Source organism: Lagenorhynchus albirostris, chromosome 3 (assembly GCF_949774975.1).
Source record: "Lagenorhynchus albirostris chromosome 3, mLagAlb1.1, whole genome shotgun sequence".
In the NCBI taxonomy this organism is placed as follows: Eukaryota; Metazoa; Chordata; class Mammalia; order Artiodactyla; family Delphinidae; genus Lagenorhynchus; species Lagenorhynchus albirostris.
Window position 1 is genome coordinate 12,075,116 of NC_083097.1, and position 13,791 is coordinate 12,088,906.

At 45.5% G+C, this 13,791-nt stretch overlaps 1 protein-coding gene across 5 annotated transcripts in view; it reads left to right on the forward strand.

Annotated features, from left to right (window-relative positions):
• Window positions 1-13,791, forward strand: part of TRIO (trio Rho guanine nucleotide exchange factor) — a 372,055-nt gene that overhangs the window by 162,742 nt on the left and 195,522 nt on the right. For all 5 annotated transcript variants that reach the window (XM_060146876.1, XM_060146875.1, XM_060146878.1 and 2 more), the window contains one exon: window positions 1,959-2,150. In XM_060146876.1, coding sequence (XP_060002859.1) covers window positions 1,959-2,150 — 192 coding nt within the window. The remainder of the gene's footprint in view (window positions 1-1,958; window positions 2,151-13,791) is intronic.

A 13,791-nucleotide genomic window follows, 5' to 3' on the forward strand; every position in this document is an offset into this window, starting at 1 on the left:
GTGGAGGTGCTTCTAACGTAGGGAGTTGTACGTTTGTACGTTGCCGTGCTTGTGTACACACTCATTAGGGCTGTGTGCCACGTGGTTCCTTCCTCCTGCAGTAAGTGACAGAGGTATGGACGAGGCATAAGGCATAGAGCAGTACTCTATTTGCGGAGCACAGTCTGTTTGAGGGGATGAAAGTAATCCAGAACCCTGAAACAGCGTCAAGGGGGACCCACAATGGAGCCATCCAAATGGACAGCTCTTCTCCGGATGCTGACAGAGGGCATCTGCCGATGCTCTTCCCGACAGACCTTTTGGGTAGATTTTCCTCTTTGAGCATACAGAGAAAGCAGAACTTAGTGAATGTGGCCACCTGTCACCGGAGAGGGAGAATGCATATGAGAAGGGCAGACACTGCTCTTGACCTAGAGGATGCTAGTTAGAGCGTTAATGCCACATGAGGCAGTGAGGCCCGTTCCCCAGGGATTGTGGCCTTGACTGGATGTCACAGCCTCACAAAGTACCCCCTCCCTGCCGCTGCAGACACCCGGATGTGTGGTAGCTGATTTGAGCCTGCAGCCCAGAGAAGTACCTCTGAGACTGGCGTCTGGCTTTCTAAACCCAGATAAAGGCGACGCCACCTAGTTTAGGTTTAGGTCAGAAGTGGAGGAAAGGAATGAGTAAGTGAAGGTACAGAGACAGAACGACAAGTGCATTCTCTAGGACGCTTACTTGGGTGGGCTGGAGACTAGGTGACAGTGACAAGGCTCATGTAGGGGTCCAGGTGTGAGCCAGTGGGAGATTGGCCTGGAGGACTATGGCAGGAAGGAGGAAGACTGTAGAGGAGTTTGGGTAGGTTGGATAATTAGATTTGATTTAGGGACAAGAATCATAGGAGCCAGAGGTGAGTCTACGGTTTGGGGAGACCCATTGCAAGGTGCAGTGTTGTGATGCGTCACGAAAAATAATAAGTAATACATACATGGAGAGCAGCAGCCTGGGATTTGTTGAAGGTGTGCATTCCTCACTCTGCCTTCGCTGCAATGTGACGCTTAAAGAAGATTGAAGGTGGGAGGGGAAATACCACAGTGAGAACTCCTCTTGCAAGAAAAATGCTTTTTTGCACCCTTATTTTGCGGCAGGCTAGTGGACTTGAAGACAGAGATTGCAACACAGTAGAAAAGTGTGATTTAAAGTTTGAACACAGCACTGTTCTGTTCGCACCCCAGTTCATATTCCTTGGTGAATGTGAATCCATTTACAGATTTTCTGTTGGCGCCAGAAAGATGACTTGGGCTTATATAGAAAGGAGAGCTTGTTTTCACACAAAATAGCCTCTGGTTGCTAAGTACATAGTTTGTCGTTTCTGGCTTCTAGTTACAAACTGCAGCGGTGGGTTCCTGCAGTTCTGGGTAACTGCTTGCCACCTGGACCCTTTTCAGGATTTGAGGCCAAGAAGCGAGTCATAGTGCGTTTGTGTGCACCCACCTGTGTGTGTGACTGCTTTGTGCCTACCAGTATCCCTCCCAGCTAGTTGATCTGTAATTTCGCAGTTTTGTTTTTGTTTTTGTTTTTTTTTGCGGTGCGCGGGCCTCTCACTGTTGTGGCCTCTCCCGTTGTGGAGCACAGGCTCCAGACGCGCAGGCTCAGCGGCCATGGCTCACGGGCCCAGCCGCTCCGCGGCACGTGGGATCTTCCCGGACCGGGGCACGAACCCGTGTCCCCTGCATCGGCAGGCGGACTCTCAACCACTGCGCCACCAGGGAAGCCCTGTAATTTTGCAGTTTTAAAAATAGAAACTGAGACCAGTACCTATGGTTTATGGAAATCCAAATAGCAAAACACATGTCCTATTACCCCCCAGCTGAGTCTGTTGTTAAAATGTAACTTTTCAGCGAGCGCTCTCCGCATTTCTTGGAAAGACAGCCTGTGCGCCTTCGCCTGACCAGCCCCGCTTTCTGCCCCCTTTGCAGAACGTGTACGTGAACATAAACCGCATCATGTCGGTGGCCAGCCGCCTGGTGGAGTCGGGCCACTACGCCTCCCAGCAGATCAAGCAGATTGCCAGCCAGCTGGAGCAGGAGTGGAAGGCATTCGCGGCCGCCCTGGATGAGCGCAGCACTCTGCTGGACATGTCGTCCGTCTTCCACCAGAAGGCAGAGAAGGTCAGTGCCTGGGACCCCCTGCCCCCGGCCCGGAGCCCTGTGTTCACACGGCAGAGCCCAGGAGGACGCTGGGGCCCTGAAGTCCATGGCTGCGCCCAGCCCGCTGTGCAACCTCAGGCACGCTGTTCCACCTCCTTGTCCCTTACTTTCCTCATTTGTAAAGTGGAGAGAAAAGTACGGACTTGAGCGGCCGTTGCATGGTGTAATGCGGTCATTCATATTAGCTGCTGCACAGGGCCTGGTACGCTGTAGGGACTCGCAAGTGGCAACTGCTGTCCTTTATCCCCTCCTGTCCCTCCTCATCATCACTTGAGGATTCCACTTAGGGTGCTTTGGCAGCAAGTAACAGAAAGCCTGACTCTCAGGTTTAGACATCAGGGGTTGTTGAGTTCTTGTCTCACAACACAGGGAATTGCAAAGTATAGGGAGTTCCAGCCGCACAGTGGTATCAGGGCTGGGTAGGCTCCTGGCTGGGCCTGGCCATCCCCTTGGGGTGCCGGGTGTGTGCCGCAGCTCCCAGCGCCGGCCCCTCTACTGTGGCGTACAGGATAGCGGTGTCGTGTCCTCTCACTTTCTCGGGGTGACAGTGTTTTCAGAAGGTCCCTCCAGCCCAGCCCGCTTCCTACAGTCCCCTTGGCCAGGGGAGGGGTGCCTGCCCACACCCTTGCTTCAGGGGAGCGGGGAAGGGCAGTTCTGGGTTCTCAGCCTCCCCAGCAGGGGCAAGGCTCTGCCAGCCAGGGCTGCGGTGGGAAAGTGGCTTTGGGATGTGGTTTCCAGTGTCCCTCACAGTTACTAAGTCATTTGTGTGGATTCGGCTTCACATCAGCTTCATCTGCTGATGTGCTGGTCACAGTACCTTATTTCAGAGGTAACATGTGATGTGTGCCCTTAACGCTCCCCACATGCCCACAAACAGGCGAACCTGCTTCAGTGAACACGCCTGGAAAACAGCAAAAGGAAAGTGAATTGCTGTGACTCAGATGCTAGTGCTGGAAGCCTGGGTGGTGAAACACCTTTTCAAGACATAGAGGAAGAAAGCTCAGGAACTTCGGGCCACTAGGAAGACACAAGTGGTTGCCTCAATTGAAACTACTAGAGCTTCCTCAGGGATAGTTACGGGAGGAAACCTACATTCATAGGGATCTGCACTGACGCTTCTAAGAAGGAAGTAGTATCCCTTTAATCTAGAAACAGTCTCTGTTGAGGAGTGAAGGCAACAGGGAAGGTAGAGGCCCCACCTTGCCTGGCATCTTGGCAAGGCAGCTGGAATGTTGCACCAGGTGCTAATTATGAGTGATCTCAACTCTAGAAACCTTTAAAGTGTGAAGCAATTGGGGAAACAGAGTGGGATAGAAAGGGGAAAAAATCTTAAGAGTCTCATGTGAAAGCTGTGAGTAGGGACTTGCAGGTTTCAGTGGTCAGGTTTTTCTGCTAACTGTATGCATTTCGGTGGTTTGATGATAAAGGAGAAACAAAGCCCCCCACCCAGAAACAGTTTGAGTTAAAGTAACAGGAGCCCCGTTCAGCCTAAAGCAGCGCTGTCTACACTTCTCTGTGGCCACCTCTGGTCCCTGTCATTGTCAAGGTCGTGGTGGGTTGTGCATTGGACATTACCGTGGGTGGGAGAGGAGCTTTGTGGCCCCCGCTCGTGTGCCATCTGGAATGGTAACATATAGTGTGGGCTGCAGCCACCCCCGGGCCTGGAGGTGTGCGAGTTGCTTGTGGGCCCCTAGAAAGGTCCTTTAAGACGATGTGAATAAAGTTGAACAGGGACAGGCTGCTTGGGGGAATAATGGATAGTCTGAAGCATAATAACGCATAGGGAAAATCTCTCTAACCATGGCAGCTTTCAGAATTGCAAATAAACCCAGAAGATTAATTGCTGCTCTGACCTACCTGAAAAGAATGTAGAAATGTGGGTGCCATGGGGTGTTTTCCCACCAGTGTTTTATTATAAAAATTTTTAGACATGCAGCGAAGTTGAAAGAGCCTGAGGTGTTTTTATTTGGATAAAATAATGGCTGTCATTTATGGATTTGAAGGAAATGCAGCTAGATGAATACACTCTGGAACAGAATTTCTTGGGATCCTGCGTGAGCTCTAACAGTGCTTGCAGTCCCTGTGTGTCAGTGGCCAGAGAAGATGCCAAACATGACCACTGACATGCAGATGCTCTGAAGAAGATCACACCTCCTAAGTAGTTTTCCTCTTCCCGGGAGAGGGATCTCCGAATAGGTTAACTTTGTTCCCTCTTTTTAAATGCTCCGTCTTCTAGTTATGCTTCAGCTGTTCTCATAAACTCGGTAGGGAAAGGACCAGAACCTGGACATCATAAATAAGGTTTCCATCACAGCCACCCCTTTGACCCTCATCCAGTTCTCATTAAGAATTTAAATGTGATTAGGGTGACAGAGGGCTCAACTCTGTGACCCTGTGGTTAATGGTGTCACTGAAGGAAGCAGCCTTCCCGGAAGGAGGACAGCTCGGCTTTGGAGGGGGGTGTGCTGCGCGCCCAGCCTGCTCCTCTGTCTCTGTGGGTGTTCTTCTGTTGGTGTTCATTTCTGGGTTTTTTTAATTTTTGAATTTTATTTTATTTTATTTTTATACAGCAGGTTCTTATTAGTCATCAGTTTTATACACATCAGCGTATACATGTCAATCCCAATCGCCCAATTCATGCACCCCCACCCCCACCCCCGCCCGCCACTTTCCCCCCTTGGTGTCCATACGTTTGTTCTCTACACCTTTGTCTCAGTTTCTGCCCTGCAAACCGGTTCATCTGTACCATTTTTCTAGATTCCACATATATGCGTTAATATACGATATTTGTTTTTCTGACGTCCTTCACTCTGTAGGACAGTCTCTAGATCCATCCACATCTCAACAAATGACCCAATTTCGCTCTTTTTATGGCTGAGTAATATTCCATAGTATATATGTACCACATCTTCTTTATCCAATGGACATTTAGGTTGCTTCCATGACCTGGCTATTGTAAATAGTGCTGCAATGAACATTGGGGTGCATGTGTCTTTTTGAATTACGGTTTTCTCTGGGTATATGCCCAGCAGTGGGATTGCTGGGTCATATGGTAATTCTATTTTTAGTTTTTTAAGGAACCTCCATACAGTTCTCCATAGTGGCTGTATCAATTTACATTCTCACCAGCAGTTTTGGAAGTTTCCCTTTTCTCTACACCCTCTCCAGCATTTGTTGTTTGTAGATTTTCTGATGATGCCCATTCTAACTGGTGTGAGGTGATACCTCATTGTAGTTTTGATTTGCATTTCTCTAATGATTAGTGATGTTGAGCAGCTTTTCATGTGCCTCTTGGCCATCTGTATGTCTTTGGAGAAATTTCTGTCTGTTTAGGTCTTCTGCCCATTTTTGGATTGGGTTGTTTTTTTTAATATTGAGCTGCATGAGCTGTTTGTAAATTTTGGAGATTAATCCTTTGTCAGTTGATTCATTTGCAGATATTTTCTCCCATTCTGAGGGTTGTCTTTTCGTCTTGTTTATGGTTTCCTTTGCTGTGCAAAAGCTTTGAAGTTTAATTAGGGTCCCATTTGTTTATTTTTGGTTTTATTTCCATTACTCTAGGAGGTGGATCAAAAAAGATCTTGCTATGATTTATGTCAAAGAGTGTTCTGCCTATGTTTTGCTCTAAGAGTTTTATAGTGTCTGGACTTACATTTAGGTCTCTAATCCATTTTGAGTTTATTTTTGTGTATGGTGTTAGGGAGTGTTCTAATTTCATTCTTTTACATGTAGCTGTCCAGTTTTCCCAGCACCACCTATTGAAGAGGCTGTCTTTTCTCCATTGTATATCTTTGTCTCCTTTGTCATAGATTAGTTGACCATAGGTGAGTGGGTTTTGTATATCTTTGCCTCCTTTGTCATAGATTAGTTGACCATAGGTGCGTGGGTCTATCTCTGGGCTTTCTGTCCTGTTCCATTGATCTGTGTTTCTGTTCTTGTGCCAGTGCCGTATTGTCTTGATTACTGTAGCTTTGTAGTACAGTCTGAACTCAGGGAGTTTGATTCCTCCAGCTCTGTTTTGTTTCCCTCAAGACTGCTTTGGCTATGCTGGGTCTTTTTTGTCTCCATACAAATTATAGGATTTTTTGTTCTAGTTCCATAAAAAATACCATTGGTAATTTGATAGAGATTGCATTGAATCTGTAGATTGCTTTGGGTAGTAGAGTCATTTTCACAATATTGATTCTTCCAGTCCAAGAACATGGTATATCTCTCCATCTGTTGGTATCATCTTTAATTTCCTTCATCAGTGTCTTACAGTTTTCTGCACACAGGTCTTTTGTCTCCCTAGGTAGGTTTATTCCTAGGTATTTTATTCTTTTTGTTGCAATGGCAAATGGGAGTGTCCTTAATTTCTCTTTCAGATTTTTCATCATTACTGTATAGGAATGCAAGAGATTTCTGTGCATTAATTTTGTATCCTGCAACGTTACCAAATTCATTGATTAGCTCTAGTAGTTTTCTGGTGGCATCTTCAGGATTCTCTATGTATAGTATCATGTCACCTGCAAACAGTGACAGTTTTACTTCTTCTTTTCCAATTTGGATTCCTTTTATTTCTTCTTCTTCTCTGATTACGTAGCTAGGACTTCCAAAACTATGTTGAATAATAGTGATGAGAGTGGACATCCTTGTCTTGTTCCTGATCTTAGAGGAAATGCTTGCAGTTTTTCACCATTGAGAATGATGTTTGCTGTGGGTTTGTCGTATATGGCCTTTATTATGTTGAGGTAGGTTCCCTCTATGCCCACTTTCTGGAGAGTTTTCATCCTAAATGGATGTTGAATTTTGTCAAAAGCTTTTTCTGCATCTATTGAGATGATCATATGGTCTTTATTCTTCAATATGTTAATATGGTGTATCACATTGATTGATTTTCGTATATTGAAGAATCCTTGCATCCCTGGGATAAATTCCACTTGATCATGGTGTATGATCCTTTTAATGTATTGTTGGATTCGGTTTGCTAGTATTTTGTTGAGGATTTTTGCATCTATATTCATCAGTGATATTGGTCTGTAATTTTCTTTTTTTGTAGTATCTTTGTCTGGTTTTGGTATCGGGGTGATGGTGGCCTCTTAGAATGAGTTTGGGTGTGTTCCTTCCTCTGCAATTTTTTGGAAGAGTTTGAGAAGGATGGGTGTTAGCTCTTTTCTAAATGTTTGATAGAATTCACCTGTGAAGCCATCTGGTCCTGGACTTTTGTTTGTTGGAGGATTTTCTTTCTTTTTTTTTCTTTTTTTTTTTTTTTGCAGTACATGGGCCTCTCTCTGTTGTGGCCTCCCCCTTTGCGGAGCACAGGCTCTGGACGCACAGGCTCAGCAGCCGTGGCTCACGGGCCTAGCTACTCCGCAGCATGTGGGATCTTCCCGGACCGGGGCACGAACCCATGTCCCCTGCATCAGCAGGCGGACCCTCAACCACTGCGCCACCAGGGAAGCCCTGTTTGTTCTTTAATTCTTCTAGGTCTTTGTTAAACATTTCTTGCATCTTCTCGATCTTTGCCTCCAATCTTTTTCCGAGGTCCTAGATCATCTTCACTATCATTATTCTGAATTCTTCTTCTGGAAGGTTGTGTATCTCCACTTCATTTAGTTGTTTTCAGGGGTTTTATCTTGTTCCTTCATCTGGTACATAGCCCTCTGCCTTTTCATCTTGTCTTGTCTTTCTGTGAATGTGGTTTTCGTTCGACAGGCTGCAGGATTGTAGTTCTTGCTTCTGCTGTCTGCCTTCTGCTGGATGAGGCTATCTAAGAGGCTTGTGCAGGTTTCCTGATGGGAGGGACTGGTGGTGGGTAGAGCTGGCTGTTGCTCTGGTGGGCAGAGCTCAGTAAAACTTTAATCTGCTTGACTGCTGATGGGTGGTGCTGGGTTCCCTCCCTGTTGGTTGTTTGGCCTGAGGCAACCCAACACTGGAGACTATCTGTGCTCTTTGGTGGGGCTAATGGCGGACTCTGGGAGGGCTCACGCCAAGGAGTACTTCCCAGAACTTCTGCAAGTGTCCTTGTCCCTGCCAGTGTCCTTGGCTACAACCTCCGACCCTCCGACACTAGCAGGTAGGTCTGGTTCAGTCTCCCCTGGGGTCACTGCTTCTTCCCCTGGGTCCCGATGCGCACACTACTTTGTGTGTGCTCTCCAAGAGTGGAGTCTCTGTTTCCCCCAGTCCTGTCGAAGTCCTGCAATCAAATCCCACTAGCCTTCAAAGTCTGATTCTCTAGGAATTCCTCCTCCCGTTGCCGGACCCCCAGGTTGGGAAGCCTGACATGGGCTCAGAACCTTCACTCAAGTGGGTGGACTTCTGTGGTATAAGTGTTCTCCAGTCTGTGAGTCACCCATGCAGCAGTTATGGGATTTGATTTGTACTGTGGTTGTGCCCCTCCTACCATCTCACTGTGGGTTCTCCTTTGTCTTTGGATGTTGGGTATCTTTTTTGATGAGTTCCAGTATCTTCCTGTTGATGATTGTCCAGCAGCTAGTTGTGATTCTGGTGTTCTCACAAGAGGGAGCGAGAGTACGTCCTTCTATTCCGCCATCTTGGTTCAGGGCCCTTATAAAGACTGAAACCCAGTCTTGTATTAGCTCAGTCCTTTTAGAATCCAGTCATTCCCTTACAATTTCTTTATCCTTTGGAGATGTTTTCTCCTTTTTCTTCCTTTCCAGATATTTGCTTTGAGTGAGAGGACAGCAATTTCAGCAGTTATAATCTCTTCACATCTTACTCGTGTTCGTTTGTGGTTTTATAAACATAAATCTTGGGGTTAGAACTAGATGAGAATGACGTTTCATAGACTACGCTTCCAGAGATGTCTTGGCCATTCATTCTCTCCCAACCTCGTCCGCAGTGAGGGTGTGCACAGGATCAGAATGTCAGCTTGCAGAAATGGAGACACGACCACAGGTTACTGATTTCACCAGTAGACAGTGTCTACGGCTCCAGCCTCCACTTTGTTTGGTCATGTGTTACATCCCTTTATATTAAGAAGCTTTATGGCAAACTCGTTAGAATTACCTTTTTATAAATCAAAGAATTAAAGTGATTTGATTTTACTGCACCTGAAAATCTCCAATTTTCACTATTTAAAAAAATTATTAGAGCTGCACTGTCCAGTATGTTAGCCAGTCACCACATGCGGCTATTGAAATTACTTAATGTTAAATAAATATATTAATAAAATAATTTAAAAATGGAATTAGGGACTTCCTTGGTGGTGCAGTGGTTAAGAATCAACCTGCCAATGCAGGGGACACGGGTTCAAGCCCTGGTCCAGGAAGATCCCACATGCCGCGGAGCAACTAAACCCGTGCGCCGCAACTACTGAGCCTGTGAGCCACAACTGCTGAGCCCACGTTCCACAACTACTGAAGCCCACGCGCCTAGAGCCCGTGGTCCGTCACAAAGAGAAGCCACCGCAATGAGAAGCCCACGCACCACAACGAAGACCCAACACAGCCAAAAATAAATACATAAATAAATAAATTTATTAAAAAAAGAATTAAATTTCACCTCGTTAGTCACAGTATCCACATTTGAGATGCTCAGTAGCAGCTTGTGGCTGGTGGCTGGTGGCCTCAGCAGCACAGATGGGCGTTTCCATCACTGCAGAAATTCTGTTAGTGTTGCTAATGGTTTACCTTCAGAGTGAACCATAAATCTGATCACTTCGTTTTATCCATGACTGTAAGGGCCTCTATAATCAGATCATAGCCAAAAACAAAGTAACCAGGGCTTGTATAGCTCTTTGAAATTTACAAAGCCCTTTAAATACAAAATCTCATTTCATCCTTAAATCAGCCCAGTGAAGGACATGGGACTGATGGTGTTAATGTCCTTATATTCTGTTTGGGGAGTAATTTACCCAAGCTGGGACTTTCTTCAAGGTCTAGGAGAGTCTTTTGCTCCTGACATGACAGCACACTGTTTCACAAACAAAGCACTTAGATTTATTTTCTTATAAAATTTCACGTTCAGTAAAAAATTTTAGAAGTAACATTTACTTTGAATGTATCATAGTTATCATCTGGATAATTTTATCGTATGTCTGGGTTGAAATTTAGAGGAAGATATTACAAATACTGCATCAGTATTCCCGTTTGAGTTTTTTAAGGCAAATGATACACATGTAATTGTTCCCATTTTAATGTCATTTCACTTTATTAAAAGCATAAGTCTAATTCTTGGCTTGTAGTAAAACAAAAACAAGATTCTCATGTAATAGAAAGGGATTAGAATATATATCTGTATATATGAAAGAAAAAGATACTAATGAAAACAGGTGGAAGGTACTTAGAGTGATCACTGGCATATTTTGGTTCAGATTGAACCTGTCTTCTCCAAGTTACTCGGTTGGAGCCATCAGACCTGGATTCACAAGTAGAAAATGCATGATCCCTCCTGTGACTTTGCTGGGCTGAGAAGGAAGCCCATCTCCCTTAAAGGAACCAGGAGAATGAGTGTGTTTATTAATACTCAGGGAGTAGAAATGATGAAAGAAAAAGAAAAAATAGGGTAATATCTCCTAGATATGAAAGCAGAAAATGAGGAAATTAGAAATAAGAAAGGAAACTCCGAAGTTTGAATTCATATCTGTATTATATGTATAAAATTCAACCAGTCTTAATTTTTCCAAAGAGGAGAAAACCCCCCTAAATAAGTATTTTAAACATTTACCTTCTAGGAAGTTTCTGTTCCTTTGTCTCCTGAATTGGTGTAACCACCTGTGCTCAGCTGATGCTCCATCAGGAGCTCCTGGCGGGCGTGAAATTCACTGGGTTGGGTGATCCCAGCACATTGGAAGCCCCTGCTCTCAGCAGATGGAGAACAGTGCAATAAATGCTTCTGACAATAAGTTTGCTAATTAATTATTCAGGCTCTCCTTTTAAAGCTTTTGTATTAATCACTCTTCCCTTGTCTGCCTGCCTCACTTTTGCAAACCGGTCATCTTCTACTCAGCAGCACTGAAGTGACCATTCTGCTGAGCAGCAGAATCCCCAGCTCTGGAGCCGGTTCCTGGTTTGAATCCAGAGAAGCACTGAACTCCCTTGCACTCTCCTGCCTCTACCCCCAGGCTGGCACATTTTGGTCCACATTTGAACATTTAAAGCATCAGAGAGTCCACTGGTGCTCTGATCTGGCTAGAGTATAGCAGCGACGTTCTGTCCTTCAGGAAGTGTCAGGCTCTGTGCTGGACATCCCCCTGGTGTTCCAAGCCCACAACATATTTGTCAGGATGGTAAGAGAGGTGTGTGCATGTGTGTGTAGGGGGTGTGTAGTAAAGTGGTCAGAGAGGTTTCTAAGCAAACACACCAGTGTCCCTCCCCCTCCCATATTCACAGGGCACTTTATATTAATAGGCTCTAGGAGGTTCTATTCTATAGGTACCTGTTGAACTTTGACACCAAACTTGATTCTGGGATGCTTTTTCTTTGTGGAATGCCTGTTAACATCGTCTTCCTTGGCTCTCCAGATAGGGATTGCTGCTCTGACTCTGATCTCTTTTGGGTGTTGAGCCTTTCAGAAAGCATTCAGGGACTGGAGCTTGCCCTTCAGAGTCTAAGGCTGCCATCTCAGGAATAAAAGACAAAAATTGTGCTTGTGCAAAAGTCCCTGTAAAAACCATGGCCAGGTTTATTTCTGTCATTGGGGTATTTTAATCGAGTGAATTTAGATGTGCAGAGTCCTTGTTCCACAAGATTTCTGTGTTACAAGCTATTCTGCCCTATGTTTTTAGAACTGGGCTATGTTTCTGCAGGTAAATACAGTCAGTACTTCTCCGGATACTTTAAGAAATTATAAGGAAGTTAAGTAACTACAGGCATACATAAAACTGCTCAAATGTTTCTCTTTACCGATAGCTTCAAAAACTGGGGTTGAATGTATTTCAGCGGTCGTCTTGGTACAGTAATATATTAGTCTGACACTTCTGCTTATTGTGAAGTGTCGCGTAACCAAAACTTGTTTTCACCTTGTTACATCAGAAGCGTTTTATCCTCTCCTTAGGAATATGTTCACCTCTGCTTTGTTTTGGGTGTCTCGTAGTGGCCAGTGTGCAGGAGCAGTTAATTGCTGACTTGACCTGGCGACTGATGAACGTTGATGGTTAACCTCAGTCAATTTCGTATTTGAAAAAGGTTTACAGTAATTTTAGAGTCGGCGTCACATCCAGTAATGGAAGAAGATGGAGTGAAATAGAGATCAGGAATGCTTATAATCATCAACTTGACCTAATTGTAGAACACGCCATCCAAGAAATACTTAGTAGAAATATGCCTAAGTAGTCATAAGTGTATTCATGCAGAGGGGGAGAGGCATAAAGAATTTTATTACTACTTCCATTGCCATGGTGATGTTAGGAGGAGCTGTAGAGGAGGGTACTGAGGACCTTCCCCTGGGCCTGCATCCGTTTAGTCGTTTGAAGCCATCAGAAGCCACATGCTATCAGAGGACACTTAATGCCCTAGGAATTAGTTTCGAGCCCTAGGATTTACATACAGGTGTTTTTTTTGAGCCAATACATTAATAATAAAGGGATTTTTATAAACAGTTATTATTCAGGTGACTTGTCTATTTTAAGTTCCTAAAAATGTCATAAGTACCTGGGAGGTTATTCTCACATATATTTTAAGAGAATTATAGCATGTTTCTTACCTGGCAGGTCAGTTACCCTGTTTTAAATAGTCACTCTCTGCATTCCTTGATAAGTAGAAAGACGGCGAGGAACGAGAGTAAAGGAGGTGAAACCCGGGGAAATATGTCGATGTCTGTTTGGCTTAATTGAAGTCGCGTCTTTAATTGGGCCTTCGGCTGCTTGCCTGGGACGCTTCCCCGCGGTGGATGCTGATAGGATCCCCCTAGGAAATCTGACAGTGATTTCTCAGCTGTTGATGAGTCCTGGGATGTGCTGGTGGCAGAGAAGAAGACAGGGTAGGTAGCAGCAGCGACCCAGGACGGCAGCCTGCAGCCCACACTCTCCTCGTTTACGTGCCGAGTGGGAAGAGCCCAGTGATTCCGCAGCCTCCCTTCCGTTCGGTGGGCACAGCTGAGGAGTTTCGGCCCCGTTCGCTTGGTCTCCCTCGATTCCTGTGTGTATTTGCTTTTGGAAAGATAGACAAATGGACGCCCTGCTCTTCCTAATGATAGGTAGATGATTTCAGGAATCTTCCGTTGCCGTTTTAATGTAAGAGGAAAGCAGGAGGGCTGGACTACAGCTCCAGGAGTAGCAAGAGGCTGAGGGGAGGAAGTGGACGAGGCATCTCTGCTTTCCATGGCTAGCAGCGCAAAGCAGTTGGAAATACGGATTCAAATGCGCAACAGGAGAACGAACCAGGATGCCCCAAGCCGCTAATGCAGGGCAGAGATGCTCCCAGGGGTGACCACAGAGCCACCCGAGGCTGTGATTTCAAATGCAGCTTCCTGGGCCCAGCCCCAGTTCCGCCAGAACCTAAGCTGGGGGAGGGGGAGGGGGGGCACAGAGTCTAGGAATCTGGTTTGAGAACTCATGTCAGTGCCATTTGAGATGGAGGCCCAACCGTGCTCTGTTCTTAGACACTCTCTCAACCACGCTTATTTCAAAACCACGTTAAAAAGTAGCTACTTCTCAATATCA